We start from the raw sequence: 24,242 nt of genomic DNA, 5'->3' as shown, positions 1-24,242 counted from the left end.
AAATCTGATCTGAATATTCGCTAGAACTTCTTTTTCTAGTATTCTCAAGGTACTTACTACCTCACACTTGTAATATTTGAGCCATATTTAATTTTCACCAGCATTATAGTTAGTAAATGCTTTCAGAGATCTCTTCGACGCACTAAAATAGACTCACTGCACGAGAGTACCCTGCTACATCCAAAATCGTCTGCTGAAACTCCTTTCCATTCTAGACTCTCATCCATAATCCACTCTGCCGCGACATGCCTCCTACAGATCCTTCTATACCCTGCAGGCACAAAGGTATTAAACACACTTCACTAACTTTCTAAACTAGCTGCAGGTTTCCCTTAGCAGTACGTAAGAGATTCAATTGCGGAAAAATTACACTTTTAGACACTCGCTCCTTCTCTCAGAAGTATTCTTAAACCAGATTTTTAGGAAAATATGTTTCTTAGGTAATTTGTATACTTTTAGTTTGGTAATCATTTCTAATAATATTAATAATGTTTTATTTTATTTTATTTATTTGCTATTCACAATCTACAAAGAATAAAATGTAATAAGTGAATACGATAAACGAACACTTCATGACAGGATCAGCTTGAGGAGAGAAGCTGCCCACCGGCAACACTCTCGCTGGAGTTTCTTACACTACTGAAGATGGTCACGAGGCCAACAGCGTTTCAATCGTCGTGGAGAACGATCTGGAATCGTTTTAGAGGCGAGATTTTGTACAAGAGGATTGGTACAGAGTGGAAGAGAGCCAAAGAATTTTCTATATTTACGAGGGTCGTTTGAAAAGTCCGTGCAAAAATAAAAACTACTTAATTTTTTGGGGTAAACCTTTTTTATTTTTCAACATAGTCTCCTTTTAGGCTTATACACTTCGTCCAACTGTTCTAGTTTGTTGATCCCTTCCGAATAATAGGATTTGTCCAAGTCTGAAAAATAGCCATTCGTTTCTGCAATCACCTCCTCGTTTGAATAAAATCTTTTTCCCGCCAGCCATTTCTTCATATTGGGGAACAAATAGTAGTCCGAGGGAGCCAAGTCTGGAGAATAGGGGGGATGTGAAACGAGTTGGAACCCTATTTCCAATAATTTTGCGACCACAACTGCTGAGGTGTGAGCTGGTGCGTTGTCGTGATGGAAAAGGACTTTTTTGTGGGCCAATCGTGGGCGTTTTTCTTGCAGCTCGGTTTTCAAACGGTCCAATAACGATGAATAATATGCACCTGTAATAGTTTTACCCTTTTCCAGATAGTCGATGAGGATTATTCCTTGCGAATCCCAAAAGACAGTCGCCATAATCTTTCCGGCCGAAGGAACGGTCTTCGCCTTTTTTTGGCGCAGATTCCCCCTTGGTAACCCATTGTTTAGATTGTTCTTTGGTCTCAGGAGTGTTGTGATGTATCCATGTTTCATCCACAGTGACGAAACGACGCTTAAAGTCCTGCGGATTCTTCTGGAACAGCTGCAAACCGTCCTTGCAACACTTCACACGATTTCGTTTTTGGTCAAGCGTGAGCAATCGCGGCACCCATCTTGCGGATAGCTTTGTCTTGTCTAAATGTTGATGCAAAATATTATGTACCCGTTCATTCGAGATGCCCACAGCACTAACAATCTCACGCACTTTCACTCTTCGGTCATCCATCACCATATCATGGATTTTATCAATGATTTCTGGAGTAGTAACCTCAACAGGGCGTCCAGAACGTTCAGCGTCACTTGTGCCCATATGGCCACTCCGAAAATTTTGAAACCACTTATAAACTGTTCTAATCGAAGGTGCCGAGTCACCATAATGTTTATCAAGCTTCTCTTTAGTCTCCTGAGGCGTTTTGCCTTTCATAAAGTAGTGTTTAATCAACACGCGAAATTCTTTCTCGTCCATTTTTTGAAAATCACTCGACTTCCTCGATTCAAACGAATGCCAAACACAAAGAAATAGACCGATCTGGCTGAAACTTGGTGTGTGTTCTTCCAAGAGATGCTACTAACTAAACATAACCTCGATACGCGCCAGTAGTGCTATCTCTCTGACTTTGCACGGACTTTTCAAACGACCCTCGTTGATTTAGATTCGTCAGTTACGTATGAGATTTTGAGGTCGTTATGGAGGATGGAGTTAGAGACATAAAATGGAAAATTAGTAATCTGACGGAGTATTTTGGATTGGAAGGACAGGATCTTTTGTGAATTGGAAAGTTTGGCTGAACCCCACAGTTCGAGTCCGTAAGTCCAGATCGGTTTGAGTACGCAGTTGTATATTAGTCTTTTATGTTCCAGTGGCAGCTTAGATTGTCTGCCAATTAGTCGCAGTAGTAATTTGTTTCGTCGGTTGAGTTCAAGTATTTTCAGTTTAGTGTGTGGATTCCACGTTATTTTTTTTTTTAAAGTAAAAACAATTTCATTCAAAATAAAGAAAAAACATTCTTGGGCGTGAAAATTCCGTCTGCCGGAGGGTTAACGCAGAATAAATAAAACAAAATAAGCACTAAGTAACACTCGGTACAAAAATTACAGATTTAGAAAGAAAAATTAAATAATAAATTGAAATCTTGAAATAATGAAAATGAAATAGAAACAGAATAATAGATACCTGCTAATCTAAAGAATATAAAAGAAAATTGTTACATGCGCTGAAAAAAGAAAAGAAAAATACATAAATAAATACAATAGAAAATAAGGATAAATACAATAGATAATAATATAATCATTTCTATATAATAATAGTACAAATGTTTTCTAGAAAACCTCATTGTTTTTAAAAAATTCGGAGAAAATCGCAAAATATTGCGATTATAAAATAAAAAAAACAAAATAAAGAAAATAGTCCACAAGGAATGTCTTTAAGAATGACGTTATGAATAGGATTTAGTCTTTCTTAGCGTTATGAATGGCATTTAGTCTTTCTTGGCGTTATGAATAGGTTTTAGAGTTTGGAGAAAGGATTGCGGGTATCATCCTAAAGATACTGAGTAAAGATGCTGCTACTATATCTGAGATGAGCAACTAACCTAATGAGTACGATAGAGTAGCCTTGGAAAAACGTCTTCCAGGAAAACAGCTGTAACTTGATTTGCAAGAAAATATCGGTCATCAAAAATTATTTATTATGGAGGATGCCCTTGGAGCTTATAAATTTTCATGCGATATTCGGTCTTACGTTCACAAGAGAATAGATAGAACTGTTTTTATTGCAACAAGAAACTGTATAAATTAGATAGAAATAATGCGATATAATGGGAAGTTAGAACAATGATTGTATCATAGATTAAGTTCATTGATCTTTGGATGTGATATAAACGTCATTGCTTGCAGCACACTTATTGCATTTTACTGCAATATACTCACACAACATTATGACGGCGATGCAACGACTATCTGTCTAGTTGTCTAATACATTACTTGCTAATTCTAATTTTTATTTTTTTACTACAACTAGTAATTTCTAGTGTTACTAGATTTTGTAATTTATTTTTCTAAAACTTTCTCTAGTCTCAAGATACATTAAGTCTGGGAGAAATTATTTACTGTTAGAGATTGCAATCAACACTTCTTTAAAAATAATTTACTTATGTAACTAATATAGTTGTAAAGAGAAAATGGTTATCCGTAAATCTTTAATAGGATCGTATTTTAATTTTGAAATCCAAGCATTGAAACTATGACTTACCAATAAGCAACTCCCCTTTATCTATTATCTTGGAATATCCCCATTAGTTTATAAAAGAAACTTTGGAATGCATCCCATATAGACTCGACTTATCATTGATCTCGTTAAAATTATTGGAAACAGATGCTTGACTTTTAATAGAAATATATTAATTTTTTAAATGTTAAATTTCTTTGGATTTACACTCCAGAATTAGTAATTAAAATTGGTGTACTAATAACTAGTGGATTTGAAGTCTTAATTTATCTCTAATCTCTGTGTTTCCAGTCAATTTTTTTTTGGTTAGTAATATTAGTGGTCAGACTATTTGTCAAAACAAAATTAAATATTAATAACTGCTGATCAGGTGAGTAGAGATATTTTTTCTGCAACCATGTAGGAATGTTCTCATTACTCAATTAAAATCAGCTGTGTAATGCCCAACTTCCCACACTAGTGGGGGGAAATTCCCATTAGTGTCACTTTCCTCACTAGTGAGTGGAAAACGTTATTGTGCTACCTTGATATAAGAAGTTTTGTTATTAAATATTTTCTGTAAAACTCTAATAAGCTTATTTAAATTTATTTTATTTAAATAATTAAAAAACGAATATTAAAAAATAAAATAAAAATTGAAAGGAATATAGAAATAAAAATAATACTTTAATAAATAATTAGATATTTTTAATTATAACAGTTAAAAAGGTTATAGTGTTACCTTATAGAAATTTAAAATGGATTCTAGTGATTCCTGTTTAGTTTTTTTTTTAGTTAATAACCCTAATGGTTGCAGAAAAAATATAATATTTAATTCGAGTGTAAAGTATTTTCCTCACACTCGGCAATTTGCACTTGCACTCGCCTCGCTTCGCTCGCTCTCGGGTGCAAACCCTGCCTCGCGTGAGGAAAAGTACTACTTTCCGCACTTGTTAAATAAATAACTATTCTGTTTATATTAAAACTGTCCGTTAGGACAGTTGTTTAAGGGTTGATCGTCAAAAACTGCACGAAAAAGCGTAACGTTGAAAAACACCCAACTTTGACAATTTTTTTTCTCTTTTTCTATAAAAGATAAAATTATCAAATTTTCTTTATGATGTAGGGCAAATCCTCCTTTATGACTATAATTTTTTGCAACAACTCAGATCTAATAGATTTCGAGAAAAAAGTTGCCGAAAATGTGAAAAAAACGGTATTTTCAGAAAATGTTCTTGTTGTTACCTTTTTTTTGTAAACAACGTAGCGCCTAAACGCGTGAACCGATTTTCATGAATGTGGTGTCATTCGATTCGGAATTTTATGTAGAACGTGCCTTTTGGGGGTCTCGTCGTAGTACATCAAAAGGGAGAGGAGTTAGCCCCACGAATGTAAGACCCCCTCCAAAATTATTATTACTAATAACTCGTGTAAATCATAGCCCGATAATGATAAAGTTTGGCAGGATAAAAGGCTTAAGAAAGTTATTTCAGCCGCCGCAACATGTTTTCATTTTTTGTTGAAAAAAAAGTATAGAAGCGGAACATGCGCAACACACAGATTTTTGGAAGGTTTAAACAAGTCTTCAAATTCAGTTTTGGTATTAATTGAATAGGGAATCCAACTGTAGAGAACTGTAAATTTAGAAATTTGTTTCGAAATTTGATGCGAAACCACGAGAGATGCACAGTTCGAAAGAGAGGGTTTGGTACTCAGTTGGGGTGCCTTAAAATTTACAATTTACTATAAAAATACAAATTGTTAAAAGGTCCCCTTGAGTCTAGTTGTTTCTTTTAGATTCTTAAGCGAAAAATAAAAGTTTTTAACGTGTTTATTCAATATACAAGATAATTCCGTGTATTTGAGAATAATAAAATATTTCATCAAAAATTGATACCGCTAATGAATATAATAAATACATAAAAATAAAATTATCTCTGGGGGGGAAAAAAAAAAATAAATTGTGGCAATAAAAGTTGGTGGGGGAAGTGAATATCATGTTTACAGTTATAAAATTTATCAATTTTTCTGCACTTCCTGGTGGGGAGTTGGATTATGATCCTCTGTGTGCGAAAAATAAAGGTAAAAAAAAGCGCTACAGACCGACTACAAACTTGTGTATGAATGTAGATATATAAGTCCACATCTACATCGGATGCATATATGTTACACCCACTGTTCTGTCTACAAAGTGTAACAATCATAACGAACCCCCCTTCCTATTTTATGTCCACCGGTGTTTGTTACAAGCAGCAGAGCTATACAGTATGCCCAAAATATTAATCTGTAAACATAGTCAGGCTAAATTCCATATGTATCATACACTGCCTGATGTCTAAACAAAAAAGTTTACTACATCATTAATATGGGAGTGGTGAAGCAGAAAATACGTTGTTATGATCATTTTGTGAAACTGAATAATTTTATTAACGTTTGATATCAAATTTAAATGTCGGGGTTAAAATGAAATATTTTTTTTTTTTTAATCTCTGCCACGATGTAATTCATCCAACCACACTTAACTGTCGGAAAAATGAAATAAAAAATAGAAATATTTCCTTTATTGAATGAATGTATTTTTTTTTTCACTGACTAAGCTGTAATCCAGAAAAACATCTAAAATCTTAATGGAAGAAAGAATATCGCTAATTTCAAACATAATTTTGTATTTATTAGCCAAGCTTTCGGTTTAGGAACTAGGTCATCTTCAGGGCTTATGCTTACTTACTTACTTACTCAAGGGCTATAACGGTCCATGATGGACCCGAGCCTCAGCCACTACAGCTCTCCATCTATCTCTATCTCTTGCCGACGTTCTCCAAGGGCTTCCAAATCGTCCTGTACGTCGTTCAACCATCCTAGTCGAGGCCTATCCCTCGGCCTTTTTCCACCAGTGTGTCCATATAGAGCTTTCCTGGGACCTCTCGTCTCCTCCATTCGGTGCAAATGTCCCAGCCATCGTAGTCTACCAGACTTTAGCTACTATATCAGGCTCACCGAACAGTTCAACAACTTCTCGATTCGTCCTGACTCTATAGCCATCCTGCGTCCTTACAGATCCGAAAATCCTTCTTAATTCTTTTCTTTCCCACTTGCACAACCTTTGTTCGTCCGCTTTGGTTAATACCCATGCTTCCGAACCCTAGGTAACGATTGGACCTGGTAGATTCTTATCGTTATTGCTCGGGACAAGCATTTCCTTTTGAAAACTGGCTGCAGCGCCCAGAGACATCTATTACCGGCTGCGATTCTCTCACATAGATCTTCCTTGTCACTGTTATTAGAGGTTAAAACTGCCCCCAAGTATTTAAATTCTTTAACCCCTTCAAAAGAATATTCCCCCACCCGTAGGTTCCGGAATATTCTTCTTCTCCTCGTATTGACCATATACTTGGTTTTTTTCGCTATTAACCTCTAAACCGAATTCCTTATCAGCCACATCCAGCTCCAGGAGAGCTAATTTTAGCTCCTGCTTGCTAACAATTATAATATCTTTTACATTGTTAAAATTTAAGATTAGTGTGTCTACTTCTTGACCTAACTGATTAGGCACTGAGTATAGTTAGTTTTAAAATCAAATGTTATAATTGTTAATTAACACAATGTTCTGAAAATGGCTGAAGTTCCTAGGCAGAAAGCTTGGCAAAATACAAAACAGAAACAAAAAAAAAAGTGACAGTATCTTGTCTTCCTTCTGAATTAGTGGAAGATAATTTTTACAGTTTTCATCGCTGATATTCCAGAAACATCCAGAAATCCTGATTATAACCCCTTGGAGATGTAATGCTTATCCTTAAATCCAGATTCACTTCAAGAATCCTCGTAAATCCATGAACACTTTGAGCTCAACTTCTTTTGGGGCAAAAAAATGTAAAATAAAATTGAACGAAAAGAAATCTCAACAAATCAATCAATAACATCAAAGACAGGAAATACTAAACTTCGTCAATTAACGCTAATTCGGAGTGTATTTAGACAGTCGACTTACATGGAACCTATAAGAGAGAATGAATAGACATGAATTAAGTCGACTTTATGGGCGTCTGTTGGAACGGAGTACAACCGTGAATCTTTACAAAATACTTCTGATATCAATCTTTGACTTATAGAATCAATTTATGGGGCTCTGCAAATTTCATGCAACATACAGAGTAACTAAATCCTTCCAATCTAAATTACTTCGCCAAAAAATTTGTTCAAAATGTTTCCAATTTCCCAAACCAATCAACGGTTCTTGCATCTGTGAATTAATTTCAGAATTATGAAAGAAATAATAAGATTTTATTGGTAATTATATTTTTAGTTTTCTGTAAATGAAAAAGGGTTTACCATCTTTATGTTCCTCCTTCTGCCCCTTATCTCTTTTTCGTACGGAAATATCTGATAACAATATCTCAATAATAAAAAATTTCTTGTTTTTAAAAATCAGAACGTAAACAAAAAATCACGAATATATGAAGATTAAAAAATACAAGTCAAGGAATGAAATTTTAATACAAAAAAAAATGATAAAGTTTAAAGGTCGGATTTAATATTTACCTGTTGATGGATCCAAAGTTAACCTTTCTATCTGGCCTGGCCCTTATTTAATACAACTTTTTTTCTGGATCCATCCATGAGTTTATAATTGGTACCTTCGTTCATACCAGGCCAGCCTCCCGGTACACGATCTTCTTATTACAGAAATATTTATAATTTAAGTTAACGGTGAGATTTGGAATCATATCTTTTCATCTGTTTTAATTATTTAAAGAGAGGATATTACCTTTATAACTTTAAAAAAAATATAATTATTATGTTGTAAATAGATAATTTAAGATAATAATATTCTTCGTTTAAAAATTATGAACAGAAAATATAACTTGATCTGTAAGTTAAAAATTAAGGATGTATTAAAGTATTAGACAAAACATTTTAATTCAATCGGTGAAACTAAGTTTAAAATTCTGCCTCAAGAGATAAAACGTTTTGCTGAAATTCATTTTCCGAAAATATTATAAAGATTTGGTATTGCTTTGAAATTGCTGTACAGAACAAGCTTTTATATCATGGCTCCGTCAGTAACTACTTCCACAAGTAATTAATCCTTTTCATTTTGAGTTAAGACAAACTTTTTGACTTGAAAAATTGTGGAACTCTAAAGAAAAAGTGGACCTTTTTTTTTAAATATCTCGCTCTTCGTTTACTTACTTTACATTGAAGTATACCTCGTTGAAGTTGACACTAAAAGAAGTGACACTAACAGAAAAAAGTTCATGTAAACCTCGAAAATTTTATACCAGATGGAAGTAATGTTAGGATATTTTTAGACATTATTACGGAATGCTATAAAGGAAGAATTAATGTGTTACGCCAGGAGCCTAAGAAGATAAAGTTAATTTAATATTAATTACTGCGCGTTCACAAATGACATAACGTCGGAGAAGGAATAGACATTGAGCAGGGACATTCATCAGAAATATGAACTTCTGGAAAGGGTGGGGAGTTAGAAAAAAAATAAATATGACTTGTAACGTATTCTTGTGGTTAGAGTTGATTAAAATTGTCCGGTAGGACACAGTTGTATAAGGGTTGATCGTCAAAAAATGCACGAAAAAGCGTAACGTTGAAAAAAAACACCCAACTTTGACCATTTTTTTCTCTTTTTCTATAAAAGATAAAATTCCCAAATTTTCTTTAAAATATAGGGCAAATCCTCCTTTATAACTGTAATTTTTTTGCAGCAACATAGATTAAATAGATTCCGAGAAATACGTTGCTGAAAATGAGCAAAAACGTCATTTTCAGAAAATGTTCTTGTGCTTGTTACCTTTTTTGTAAACAACGTAGCGCCTAAACGAGTGAACCGATTTTCATGAATGAGGTGTCATTCGATTCAGAATTTTATGTAGATAATTTATTTCGTTCAAAAAATTAACAGTATATTTAAACTCTACTTCTTAAATTTTGTTTAAAAATTGTAAATTCCAAAAAGTTAGACAGAACACTGATAAGTGGTGGCTAAATTCTTTGTACTCCCATTAGAAATACGATAAACGATGGTACCATTGATCCTTAGGGGGTGTAAGGGCTAAGTTTTCTAAAAAGAAAACTGTGAAAAGTTCAAAATATTGTAGCTGCGTTATGTTACTCAAAGCTAGTCAAAATTAAAGGTTATGTTAAAGGAATATTTAAATATTGCAAATGTAATTTCATTTTTTTATGCCATATAAGGCTCCACCTTTTTGACACCAAAAGGGAAAGATAACTTGAAAAGCATTGTTTAACTGGAACAAAAATTGTTCTTCTGTTAGAGAATTTTAAATATTTTACAAGAAAAACTAATGAATTACATTTCATATCATCGTATTTACCCAAAATTTCTCTTCATTGCTAGAAATCCGGCAAAAAGGACCGAAGATACATTCTGAATAAATAAAAAAATGCTGTTGAGTATTTATAAACAGAAGTAGGAAAAACATATCTATATTCAAAGCCATTCTCTTGTTCACATATGATAATGTAGCGTAGGCGTATGATGGTGACCTTGGCAGCTTAAACGGCTCTCTCCAGCATCAAAACTTCTAACATCTCTAGCTTGTACCATACAGTATTTTATTTAGCTTCAACATGGCATTTTGTAATATAGCATTTTAATATCAAGTAAACATTTAATGACGAAATAAATAAATATATATAAACTAAATAGTCTAAACTCCCACTCTTAGGAGAGTTACTGTATACTTAGGTTTAAATATTCCTGAAGCAACTTCACGTAGTTTATAAGTAGAAAATAAGAATAATAATAAATTATTTATGATATTAAGTTAGATATATACATTTTTTGAAAGTAGCCATTGAAATCTGATATGTTTTACTGACTTTGTAATTTATATTTTTACTACATTAGATAAGCAAAGCATTATGGACTAGCATATTTTGAATTTAGAATTGTTATCGGAAATATCCGCTCCTTTATTAGGGAGCAGAAAATTGCCGAAATGTTCAAATTTGAAATTTTTTTGGGGGGTAAAATTAGGCCAACTGGAACCACCACTTTAATGATTTATTTGAAATATTCCAGCGAAAGAAATGGGTTAAAAATGCCCTCTAAATTATTATTCAAGTATAACCAGCGTCCTCAGCATGTGTGCGAATTTAATATTTTGAACGGAAGTGCGAATTTATTGAATAAATTTTGTGGTTTGTTATACAAAATTTTTTTACGCGACAAAAATTTTAATTTTATAAATTAAGGTTGGTTCAAGAGATGGGCTGTTAAGGCTTAATGAAACTAAGTCGCAAAATATCACCTTCATTTTTCATCGCATTATTTTTCTCCTGTCTTCTGTAACCTTAACACCTAACAGACAGTTACCTAACAGACGCTATCGACCACTTAAAAGACTCTTAGACGATTGATCTAAACACTCTCTGCTCAACAAAAGACTGATCTATACTTCTATTTTGAAACCTATCTGGGCGTACGGAATAGAGCTGTGGTGTTCAACCAAACGCTCCAGTCTACAAAGGATTCAATCGCTTACAGTCTAAAATACTTCGAACGTATTGTAAACGCTCCATTTTATGTCTCCAACCTGGACTATACACACTGACCTTAACATTCATTTTGTCACCCAAGTTGCTAAAAAAGATACAGAAAATTTCACTTCAACCTGCAATCTCATATAAATACTCTAGCTCAAAATCTTTCTTCAAGAACTCTTCCTGATAACCCGACAAGACGCCTTAAGAGACAGTGGCCTCGTGATCTCCTCTCAAGTGAAGAGAGTGGACTAACCATATAATATTTTGGAGTGTTACCACTGGGTAACTTCTCCACTCGTTTGCTTCAATTGTTACCCTGCTATCATTGTTACTTATAGCCCCATCGCGCTGATTGTACCACAAATAAACGCAAGATAAAATAAAAAAATAAATTAAGGTAAGAGAATTTCATGAGTGTGTTCCATTCACCTAATTCTTTTTTCTCTAAATGTTATCTTTGCTAGCTCACTTCACCAATCTTGAGGTGTCGAGGTTAAAACAAAAAATGGTCGCTGCATAATCTAATCTCTGGAGCATTTTTTCTTCTTTTTTCTAGCCATTCTCGGTTACAGATGCTTGACTCCAGGTTAAATTATTCTTTACCATCTCTTTAAGACCACTTCCTGAAATACTATAATATTCTTGTGAATCATTCATTCTGTATTGCTGTTGAGAAATGCTATTTTTTAAGGAGGATTACTGCGCGATCATTTTTGCAACAAACTTTTCCTTACAGAGCAGTATCTTGGTTTTTACTGAGAAAAACCCACAAAGCTGTTTGCTCATCTGTGCATTACGAAAACAGGCCAGCCAACAATCTTGTCACTATTTGAGAGGCTGCGCTATTCCTCAAATTGAATATTGGAAAAGATAGGGCTGGTTTTTTTCCACCAACATATTGGTAAATTGAGGCGCTGGGAGCCAACTGTAATTGTTCATACCAATATGTTGGTTTTTTCCAGCCCTCATATAAAGTAATTGGTTAATGTGCAAACAAGACCACTATAACAATAAATAAATAAATAAATACCATCTTTTTTAAAAAAATAATTGCAAGATTCTTGTTATTATTAAAATTTTATACACTGCTCCACAAAAAAAGTGGCGCACTTTAAAAATGCGTTATTTTTTTTTCTCTGTAACTTTCTTGTTCTACATTTTATTTTAGTTAGCAAATATAAGAAGTATAAAGTTACGGGAGGGCTAAAATAAAATAAAAAATGATCTAAAAGAAATAAAAACCTTTAATTTAACAAAAAAGTACTTCTCGGCAAAATATGAATTTGAAAAAAAAGTATTTCTTCCGATTAAAAAAGGATAAAAAGAATTTTAGTAACGTGTATTGCTCGCATTACTGCATCTGATCTACTCGGCATACTCCTTATTAAATTTCTCACGAAATCTTGTGTTAATTCCTCCCATATCTCCACCAGAGCACCTCGCAACTCTTCTAAGCTCCTGGGAGGATTATTTCTCCATCTTAATCGCCTACCCAGCTCATCCCAAAGATGTTCAATTGGATTTAAATCCGGGCTGCGTGCTGGTCATCTCAGAATACGAATGCAGTATCGTGGAGATATTGAACAACACAGGCGGCAGTGTGTGGTAGGGCATTATCTTGCATAAAAATAAAATTCTCCCCAATAAATGGTGCATAGGGTATCACATATTGCTGCAAAATTTCCCTCACATACAAATCTGCATTCAAGATTGCCCTGTTGAACATGTGGAGCTCAGTCTGAAGCCCCCATAGAAATCCCAGCCCACACCATCACAGAACCACCTCCGAATGGTAGTCTACCAGAAATATTGCACGGAGCGTAGCGCTCCCCAGGCCTTCGGTAAACTCGTCGCCTCCCATCAGGTGCGTAGAGAGCAAAACGGGACTCGTCTGAAAAGGGAACGTTTTTACAATCGTTCTCAGACAGTTGCGGTGTTCCCTAGCGAACTCTAGACGGGCTCTCCGATGGTCTACGGTGAGCAATGGTCCTGTGGCTTGCTTCCTAGGGCGTAAATTCATTTCAGCGAGCCTTCTTCGTACAGTTTCGGCACTGACTGAAACTCCACGAACAGTAAGCAGTGTTTGAGCAGTTTCAGAAAGAGTTGATGTACGATTTCTCAGAGTGTGAATTCTAATAAATCGGTCATCAAGTGCTTCTGTGGCTCTTGGTCGACCCGAACCTTGTCTGCGAGTGCAGAGGCCTGTCTCCTGGTAACGATGGATGGCTCTACGGACGGTGGTCTCAGGCAACCCTAACGTTCGTGCTGCGTACCGCTGACTCCGTCCATCCTCAACTATTGCATTGCAATGCTTTCAGCTTGAAAAAAGTCGAAACGCGACTGTAGAGGTCAATAAATTTATTTACTGTTGAGGTAAAGTTCACGTTGTTGTTTACACAAAAAGACTGAAGGGGATTAAACGAGGAATTGCTTCTCTATTTACAAGAAACTTTGGGCCTTGATTCGATTAATTGTTCCCTGACAGTTTATGAAAATAATTAAAACTAATCATCTTTCCCCAAAATGTGATAAAACAAAAAATAAACGCTTTTTTCAAAGTGCGCCACTTTTTTTGTGGAGCAGTTTATTATTAATAATATCCCTTGAACAATAAAGAAAATAAAATCACACTAGTGGCAACTTCAGTCTAACTAAAATTGTGTGAACGATTCACACGCTAGTAATAATGTAATGTAGTAACGTAGGTAGTAATTTATTTTTTTATTTTTTTATTTTGTAACTTTTTTGTTTTATTACATTTTACTTAATGATTTTACTTTATGCTCTGGTAAGTAAGATGCTTATTCTGATGGTTTATAAGTAGATAATGGCATCCATTATGTTGTAACAATTTACCCTGGAAGAAGTAAATATCATTCTAGGAATCACTTTAGGAAAGTGAGAGCACATTAACTGAGCAAAACCAGAATATGCCTTAATTTAGTCAATGAAACTATATTATTTTGCAAATGTTTCACATTTTAAATGCATCTTTCGTTAGATATATTAGACAGGCTATTCGCAGACCAAGGACAAGGACTATAGAGAAAAATTTCTGGCTTTCAGAATATCTAATTTAGTCATTTAAAAAATCTTTTTCAATAAAATAAGAATTTAATGGTTAAAACAAAAAATATAATAAAATTAAAATAAATTATGTCAAAATAGAACATCTGAAACCATTTATTTCGCAAGAAATCGTAATGGTACATGATCTAAATTACGAATTATCGACGTGATTAACGGTAGATAATAGAACTCCTCTGTGAGAATATTTGGACACAATCAATGCACAACTTGAACTTATATAAGTTTGATTATCTTTTTCTTTCCTCTTTTTTTAATTTTAAAATTAATTTCGGTAGTTTCTTCAAACCGAAAGTAAAGTGACAGGATCTTTTATAAATAATGAAAGTTAGGCTTTATTTCGTGACCAGTCAATAAATAAACAAAAAAAAGTAGAAAATCGTGACTGTACTTAAATATTTAAACAATACGATGCAGTTATAACTTTAAAATTATATAACTATTGTCAAATATCTGAGCAAATACGGATTTTGAATATGAGGGGAGGGTTTAGCAGTGTATGATCTCTTACTTCAAGAGTTGTACCGGGTTTTGAGACCAACGGGTGCGGCTATTTACTGTTATGTAGCATAGAGTCTAGTGATGAACGGTAAGGAAATGAGCCTTGCTACGAGGTGGATTAATTTCTGAATTCCAGTGATTATCATGATTGTACCTGAAATGGTGAGCGTGTTTATTAAAACATACTGGTCTGTTTTCGGATTTTAATCTATTATCAAGTGCAGTGTATGAAATGAGATCTTAGTAGAAATTATAATTCTCGACAAAAATCTTATTAATCAATTCAGAAACCTAAATTATAAAGATTTCCGCCTGACCTCTTTAATAGCCAAAGAAATAGTTAAAAAGAAAATACTGTGGTACAAGGACTGGATGAATTTGGTTAATAAATTGGGATGTGTCTCCAATGGTATTTACCACAACATATATAAGAGGCTATCTCAGGAAGTGAATTATTTGAATCTAGCCTGCCTAGATCTTGACTTCGCCACGATAAGTGCTGCTACAAGCAAAGCGTGGGAGTCCAGAGTTTTGGCTTACCTATCCGTTGGTTGTGCCCAGTTTGAACAGATTCTTTAAAAAAAAATAACGTAATTTTGACAATAAACTGAAATTTGTTTTTCATATTTTAAATTACCATAACTTTTGAAAAACCTAACCGATTTCAAAAAGTTTTGTTTTGTTGTTTTTAGGAGCTCAAATACTACAAAAATATGCAACAAAAAATATAACGTTCCATTTGAAAAACAAAAGTTGGATGCTGTATCTCGAGATACAAGGGTTTAAAAAAATGGGTCAATCACTGAAAATAAACTAGACTAAAAATGATTAAATACGTGTTTTTCATTTTTTCGAAATTTCTCGCCGTTAAAAAAAAAAGTGGGTGGAGCATATAACTTTGGTCACCCTGTATATATATTTATTTTTGTATTCGTATTGAAATTTGAGATCCAGTGGCTTGCTGTCAAATGAAGCATATTTATCTGCTTACATTATTACGTGAACTACTTATTATGGCAATTATTTATCCAATTTGTTCCATATATTCTAAATATTGGTAATCAAAAATAAATTTTACTTTCGTCGATAGAATTCTTTATTTGTACCTACCTATTAATTACCATTATTTTTATTAATGATAGTACTTTTTTATTCATCTTTAAATCTCCTAATGTGTGCACAGCATCGAGACTGTTAAAAGCCCTATCTACATGAAATTTTCAGTAATGAGTAATGAGCGGTTAGTTTCTTCGTTGTTTACAATAACAGATCGAACATTTGATACGATAACAATTCTACCTTATACTAATGTGTAAGAGCAGGATTTCATTATGATGTTGCGTAGGGGATTCGTAAACCTTATATCCTGCCAAATTTTATCAGAATCAGGCTAAGATTTGTAGAGTTACTTTTTGTTTTAGAAGGGGTGTACAGAATTGGATTCCTAATATACTTAAGTTTTTCTATAACTTCTCGAATTTTTACGTTTTCTGGCGGTAATTATTAAGGTGATTAGCTATTAGTTATCAAGCAGATTTCGAGTTATTGCCAGAAATATACGTTTTTTAAGTCCATTAAATCCCCAAAAATGTGTTTTTTATAAGTTCGTTTGCGGGTTTCTGCCCGTGTTTTTGAGTCAGTCAAAGCAGAAACCTTCATTTTAACCTTCATTATGTTGATCGCACACTTGTAAATCTATAACTTTTAAAACATTTTTTCAGGAAATTTCTTCGTTTTGGCGTGAAGTGGTTTCAGCTCTCTCTATCGGATACATTGCTTTAGAATTGCAGTATCCAATTCAGTAATTAGTTGGAATTTTTATATTTTTTCGGTACTACTATTAGGAGGCAGGAGAAACATACTCTACTTGGGACTTCCATGACTTCTTAGATTATGAAGGATGGGTTCAATAAGATAAAAGAGATATCTCTACTTATTTAGCGCTAAGATTTTTGAGAATATTAAAGATAGGTGATCTTATAATGTACTAGTAAATGTTTCCCAAAATGCCTATACTTTATGAGTCATATTCCAATGAATATTATCTCCAACATATATTTACGTACTAAAAATTTTAGTCTTCTTTATCGTAACTTTAAGAATAATGAAACTAAACAAAGCTACTGTTACGTGTTTCAGTTCACCGTCCTTCCTTTTTATGCTATAGTAACAAATACATCTGAAACAAAAGATGGCAATACGATTATTGTCTGAATCTTTTTGTTTGCACAGCTTCCAGGACTTTTAAATAATCTGAAGCTACTTTTACTAAATAAAATGTAAACAAAATAAACTGAATGAAATAATGTGTAGCCTCTCTCTCTGTGTAACCTCAAGCAAAAAGGAAGTTGTTACGTAATTTTAATTAATTCGCAAATGTAAATACAAAGAGTGGGCTAAATATTTTTACCCACTTACAAAATGATATAAGTATGGTTTACTTTATCTGTGGTACAATCTTTTGTTTTTAAGTAAATTTTATAAAATATGGATGAACGTACGAGTTTATTGTTTGAACATTAATGAGAGAGATGTCATGTCCAGTTATCGTGGCTATTGTGACGACGCTTAGTCACCATTCTTTATTTCCTTTATGGTAGGTTTCTCCCAATCTCTATTCGGCTTTTAAATTTCTTTTACTGTTGTAGGAAATGTTGAGACCTTTAGTGCTTACTCAAACTGAAAATTATTATGCGCACAATTCAAGAGCTAATAGTAGACGTTATAATGTTTGTACGTGTGTGGTTCGGTTGGACAAATTAGAAGAGAGAACTAATGATCATCGCGAGTAATGCAAGCTTGATATCCGTCTGGTTGCACCTACATTTGGAAACCTTAATGAAGGTTCCAGTTAAAGCCGTCAATGGAATGAAATATTATTCAGATTTTCGGCAAAGTTTTTTGATAAATGAGCAAACTAGAGATTTCAAACATTTAGATCATTAGCTGCAAGAATTCAGCGTCTAGTCAGACGAATGAGAGTGCAAAAATTCTTTACATTAGAGAAGTAAATTGATTTATTGTTTTGTTTATTTGTGCTAAAATCAGCGTTTTGGCGCTATAAGTAGCAATGGTAACAGAGTAACAAATGAAGTGGAGAAGTTGCCCAGTGATAACACTCCAAAACATTAGACTATTAGTCCACTCTCTTCACTAGAGAGGAGATCACGAGGCCACTGTCTATTAAAGGCGTCTTGTCGGGTTGTCAGGAAGAGTTCTAGAAGAAAGTTTTTGAGCTACAAGATTTGCCTGTGGCTGCAGGTTGAAATGAAGTCCTCTGTATAGTGTTAAAAGGAATGTTCAGAACTGCTTGTATAGTCAGGTTGGAGACATAAAATGGAGCGCTTACTCTGGATCAAAGTATTTTAGATTGTAGAGATTGAATTCTTTGGAGATTGGTGCGTTTGGTTGATCCCTACAACCCTATTCCATACGCCCAGATGAGTATTAAAATAAAAGTATGAATTTGTCTTTTATATTTGATTCGTAAGCTTACAGTTAGATTAGATTAGATTAGGGCGGCCTCAAGGGCTACGCCACCGCGACCCCTTTGGATCTATTGTGACTCCCCCTTCTTTAGAGCTCCCCCTCCAGACTCGTCCGCCTGATCAGACTCTTAATTCTGGAGAGTGGCTCCTGGGTAAAGCGAGTGGACTAATAGTCTAATGTTTTGGAGTGTTACCACTGGGCAACTTCTCCACTCGTTTGCTTCATTTGTTACTCTGTTATCATTGCTACTGAGAAGACCTTGGTTTTTCCTCCGCGAGAAGTAACATCCTTAGCCATACGAGCCCCTCGCACTGACACAACACGTGCAGTGCCGTTTCCTCCTCTTCCTGGAAGAACCTGCAAAGGCTATCATCTGCCAGGCCCATGCGATGCATGTGTTTCCTGAGCCCGCAGTGGCCAATTAATAGGCCTACAATCATCCTTATGGCCCCACGGCCTTGACGGATTAATTCTGCGGTCAGCCTCGGCGAAAGCTCACAGTTAAAATAAATTAAATAAATAAATAAATGAAAAATTATTAAAAATACTGGAAACCTGAGTCATTTCTCATTTGATAATTTTAAACTAAGAATTCTTCACTAAGAAAGTTTTAATAATTCTATTCTATTCTCGGGGAAAATTGGTCACCAGTAAAATTTTAATTTTTATGTAGATATCGATTATATTTATTATCTACATCGTTGATTAAAATTTTGAAATCTATAAGGTTTAAGTTCAGTTTATTTATTTTTTTGAATAAGGGGCTCAATAAGTAAAAGTAAACTAAAGTAATGCCTATTTTTTCAGGCGGGACTTAACGTCCAACTACCAATTAGGTGTCGTGGACGGAGGCGACTAGCAAACCTACTTTAATGTAAATTTCTTTTATTAACCATTAAATAAAATTCAAGGCCTGAGACCGGGAATCGAACCCAGTACCACAATACATATTAGCTTTACAGGTCTCGCCTATAACCGCTCGGTTACCGTGGCGCCTGAGTAAGGCTGGAAACATAGTGGAGCGGCGAGCAAAGCGGCGATGATAGTGAAGAGCAAAGCGGCGAAATCAAACACAAGTAAACATATGGGACCGCGCATAGTGGCGAGCAAAGCGAAGATAGAGCAACGCTATCTATAGAGAGTAGAGCGAAGCGTTATGACATGTTTGATTTCTTCGCTCTCATCGCGCTCAATTTGTAAAGGTTATTTTTCAAAGGTTATGGATATTGATACATTATTGGTTTAGTTTGTTTAAAGAAACCTCTGTGGGGCCATAGTATTTGTGAAGCTACAATAGTTTTTAATAATCAATAGTTTAAATTAATTAACAATTAGTAGTTAATGGAGAATTCAGGTAATTTTTGCTACATTTAATTTGGTTCTCAATCCCTTGCTAACTTTCATCTAAATACTAGGCAAAATTAAATTACATTTTCACGTCCTACTACTTCTGATCAGGACGAATTCTCCAATCCTTCTTCTGTAGCGTCGTACTACTCCAGTTTTTCAGATGAACAACATTAATTTACGACAAATCATGGTGTAGGGATTTAATAAAATTATTGTGTTTTTTTAATTGACTAATTTCTTTTTATCTGCATATATTTCTATTTTATTTTTATTTATTTTGATTTTCTTAACTTAAAGTACCTGCTAGGATTAATGGGGTTACACAGATTTGTATTTAGTAAATAACCTAGTTAATTTTTCAATATTGTGCCTAACTTTTGTTGTGGGTTGTATTATTCATAAACAATAAAATTTGATGTTGATTAATGGGGTTACACTGGGCTAGTATATAATCAAATGTTGATAAGACATTCGAAAGTACGCATGAAACTTGCCAGGATGCTCCCGAAGTTGTTTGTACAAGTGATGAAATTCACCAAGTTCATTTCTAAACTTATTTATGTCATGAACACTGCAGCTCCTACTACTAAGCTGCTGCAAATACCAAAGTTTCAACGAAGAATTTTCATATAAAAATAGTTCCTCCATCTTGTTTTGTCAAAAGGAGAACGCGACTAAACTCGTAACTATTTCATGCGACTCTTTGCTCGCTGCTCGTCGCGCTCTTTGATCTGAAGCAGCTATCATCGCCGCTTTGCCCGCCGCTCCACTATGTTTCCAGCCTAAAGGACTCCAGTAAAGTAATGTTGAAAATAAAACTGGTATTTGATGCGAGAATGATGTAGTCTTAAATAATTCGAAGCGCTGATGAATAATAGAAGTTTGCATAAAAAGAAATTATTTACTTGATGGCAAATTTCCAGAATATATTCAACTCAGATTGGCAAAATTTATTCAAGTTAACACCGGTTTATTTACGTTTTAAAAAAAGTAAACATTTTTGGAGAGCTTGGTGAGACTATTATTTCAATACTACACAATTTTACGATAAAACTTTTAAAATATGGCGCCTCAAAATAAACTCATATCATTATTCGTAATTTTTCATTTTTTCTATCTCTGTTGACAGGCATAGCGCGATTAATGGAAATGGTATCTTCTCCAGACGGCAAGACTTCAGTTCTTTCAACGCACTGCCAAAACATAAACTCAACTCCTACCATATCAAGGTAAGACTTATCTTTTTTAAATGGTCTATTTGTTTTCTATTGGTATTAGGTGCAAACTGTATTTTAATGAGGTACTTAAACGCTGACCAAATTAAGTAATGTAATGCTTTAAATCATAACTGATAAATAAATTCTTTACATTTTTAGTTTTGTTCTATCTTTTTTTTTTTTTTTTTAAATGACATGAATTTTTTCTAGAATATTGTTTAGATTTCAGTAGTTCTAAGTGACGAAGAAAATTACAGATAGTCGAACGGTTTCATTCTAATATCATCCTAGATACGAGGGTCGTTTGAAAAGTCCGTGCAAAAATAAAAACTACTTAATTTTTTAGGGTAAACCTTTTTTATTTTTCAACATAGTCTCCTTTTAGGCTTATACACTTCGTCCAACGCTGCTCTAGTTTGTTGATCCCTTCCGAATAATAGGATTTGTCCAAGTCTGAAAAATAGCCATTCGTTTCTGCAATCACCTCCTCGTTTGAATAAAATCTTTTTCCCGCCATATTGGGGAACAAATAGTAGTCCGAGGGAGCCAAGTCTGGAGAATAGGGGGGATGTGAAACGAGTTGGAACCCTATTTCCAATAATTTTGCGACCACAACTGCTGAGGTGTGAGCTGGTGCGTTGTCGTGATGGAAAAGGACTTTTTTGTGGGCCAATCGTGAGCGTTTTTCTTGCAGCTCGGTTTTCAAACGGTCCAATAACGATGAATAATATGCACCTGTAATAGTTTTACCCTTTTCCAGATAGTCGATGAGGATTATTCCTTGCGAATCCCAAAAGACAGTCGCCATAATCTTTCCGGCCGAAGGAACGGTCTTCGCCTTTTTTGGCGCAGATTCCCCCTTGGTAACCCATTGTTTAGATTGTTTTTTGGTCTCAGAAGTGTAGTGTTGTATCCATGTTTCATCCACAGTGACGAAACGATTTCTGGAGTAGTAACCTCAACAGGGCGTCCAGAACGTTCAGCGTCACTTGTGCCCATATGGCCACTCCGAAAATTTTGAAACCACTTATAAACTGTTCTAATCGAAGGTGCAGAGTCACCATAATGTTTATCAAGCTTCTCTTTAGTCTCCTGAGGCGTTTTGCCTTTCATAAAGTAGTTTTTAATCAACACACGAAATTCTTTTTTCGTCCATTTTTTGAAAATCACTCGACTTCCTCGATTCAAACGAATGCCAAACACAAAGAAATAGACCGATCTGGCTGAAACTTGGTGTGTGTTCTTCCAAGAGATGCTACTAACTAAACATAACCTCGATACGCGCCAGTAGTGCTATCTCTCTGAGTTTGCACGGACTTTTCAAACGACCCTCGTAAACCGGCAGCGAAGATGGTCTACCCTAGAGGACTTCTTTAATCTTTCATTCAAATACGATAAGTTACGCTATTATTATCAAGTTTACTTGTTACATATCTATATTTAGAAGTTGCAAACTTAAAAAAATTATTTACAAAAAAAATCTATTTCGAAATGAGCTTGAAAAGTATAATAATTGAAGAAATGCTGGCCAATTTAACTTATCTTTAATAAAGATAGCTATTTGATTTTGTTTGGACGTTTTGGGCGAACAAAAAAAAGGCCTTATTTGATAGTAAAATAGTGTAGATAGTCCAAGAAGTGTCATAAGAGGTCACTCACAGACAAAAAAAAAAAAAAAAACACGTCCATGATGATGGTTCTTTTCTTCAAAATCCTACCGAGCAGAGGTCTTTAAGACAACTTGTTGCCGAGTTGTAGAAGTGGCTTGCCATTGGATTAGACCCTAAACTTTACTCATGAAGGGCCGCGCATTCCCTTGAAGGAATCTTTTGTCAAGGTAGACTTGTTCCCAAAACTGCAGATTTACTAAAAAAGATACATTACTTTGAACATCTGTAAATTAAGAGATAAAATTGAATAATTTACTCTCTCTAATATATACACACTCTCATACTGCAGTAATTATGTTCAAGCTGAAAATAAATTATAAAAAATTGACTTAATAATTGTTTTAGTTTATCCTTAAGACCATATTTTTTTTCTTGTTTAAATCTATTAATCTATTACTGAATTATGCTTCACAAACTATTTAGTGTTTTCTTTATTAATTCTAAAGATTAATTGTTTTAAAATTGAATCAATTTACCTCTATTAAGTGTTATTATATCTTTATTTCCTTTAGGATAATTTAACTTCATTAAATTCTATGATCAAATTTTTTATGCATTTGTCTTTCCGAGATGACCTTAAATTAGTTTTGTTTCGAATTGCTTTAAGCCTGGCCACTGCTTAAGCATGCCTACCAACTTTATCCTCTTGTACACCTAATTCATCGTTTTAATTGCTGGGGACCAAGTAGTTCATTTCGATAAGCTCCTTTCCACGCCATTTGTAATTCACTTCTAGCTCATTTCATCGTAAATTCATTAACAAAAGTGCTATTATTTTTTTTTTTTGCAATCAATCTGAAGCATAAGTATTTTCATAAATACCCCAGTTGAAGGAAATATTAAAAAAGGGTATTGCCAGTTTAAATTTTGCGGTGCTTCTACGAAAAAATTTATAACTCCAAGGTTACAGGCAGTGGGAATTGTATCAAAATTCAAAGTTGATAAAATTATGTAAGTTAGTGAATCTGAAATCTCTACAAAATAAATATATGGAGTTAAAACAATATTTTAACTCTTTTTTCTTAACATTATGTTTTTCCCCATTTTTACAAAAAAACAGTCTCTGTAATCGCTTGTAAAAACTTGTTGAACTCACCTCTCTTTTATCAACAGTAGTTAGTTTATCAACTGAATCTCTAAATTGGTGCCGTGCTAGCGTTGAAATTACTAAAAAACAAAAAAAAAAAAAGATAATACACAAATGCGTGCCCAGGTTCTGCTCTGATTAGTTTTTCTCTCTATTGTAAAAATTAAATCGTCTATTCTGTAACTAGAGTTTTAGTAAAATAAAACTATTTTTCCCTATTTAGTCGTATCTACAGCACAAAGTAGTTCATAATAGTTGTACTAATCTATATGCAGAAGCATGTTGTCTTTTGTTGTTGTACTACATATAGACACTACTGGTTTAATACTATTGTAGCTACTGTTGTTCTGTCTATTGTCTACTATAGTTTTATCTAGATGGTTCTAGTTAGGGCCACTGAACTGGTTTTTTTTTTTATTTCTTTATATATTTGTTTTATTTTTTAGTTTCAACAATTGTTTTTGTGTTTTCTTTTCTGTCTCACTCACTTAAAGGACTTGTTTTGAGTACCTTTTATTATGGTTAGTTGTTAAAAAGTCGGCACCAACCCTTTATAAGCCGCCATCTTTAGTATTGTTTGTTGTTGTGGCCGGGCTACAAGGCAATAAAATACAAACTTCATTTCATAACTCGTAAAAACAGTAATATTAAAAAAAGAGAGAAGTTTTTCGTGCTTTGTGACGTTGTGTGGA

General features: G+C 34.1%; 1 protein-coding gene and 1 long non-coding RNA gene across 2 annotated transcripts in view; one reads left to right on the top strand and one right to left on the bottom strand.

Moving 5' to 3' along the window:
* The window catches only part of heca (hdc homolog, cell cycle regulator), a 288,388-nt gene that overhangs the window by 21,111 nt on the left and 243,035 nt on the right, over positions 1-24,242 (top strand). The window contains exon 2 of the mRNA XM_074121957.1: positions 20,706-20,805. Coding sequence (XP_073978058.1) covers positions 20,706-20,805 — 100 coding nt within the window. The remainder of the gene's footprint in view (positions 1-20,705; positions 20,806-24,242) is intronic.
* LOC141450989 (uncharacterized) overlaps positions 1-24,242 on the bottom strand; it is a 126,153-nt gene that overhangs the window by 26,793 nt on the left and 75,118 nt on the right. The window lies entirely within an intron of this gene.

This window comes from Rhodnius prolixus, unplaced genomic scaffold (genome assembly GCF_049639745.1).
Source record: "Rhodnius prolixus isolate KJV_2025 unplaced genomic scaffold, Rpr scaffold_8, whole genome shotgun sequence".
Lineage (NCBI taxonomy): Eukaryota > Metazoa > Arthropoda > Insecta > Hemiptera > Reduviidae > Rhodnius > Rhodnius prolixus.
Note: the sequence above shows the minus strand (reverse complement) of the source record. Positions and strands in the feature narration are given on the sequence as shown.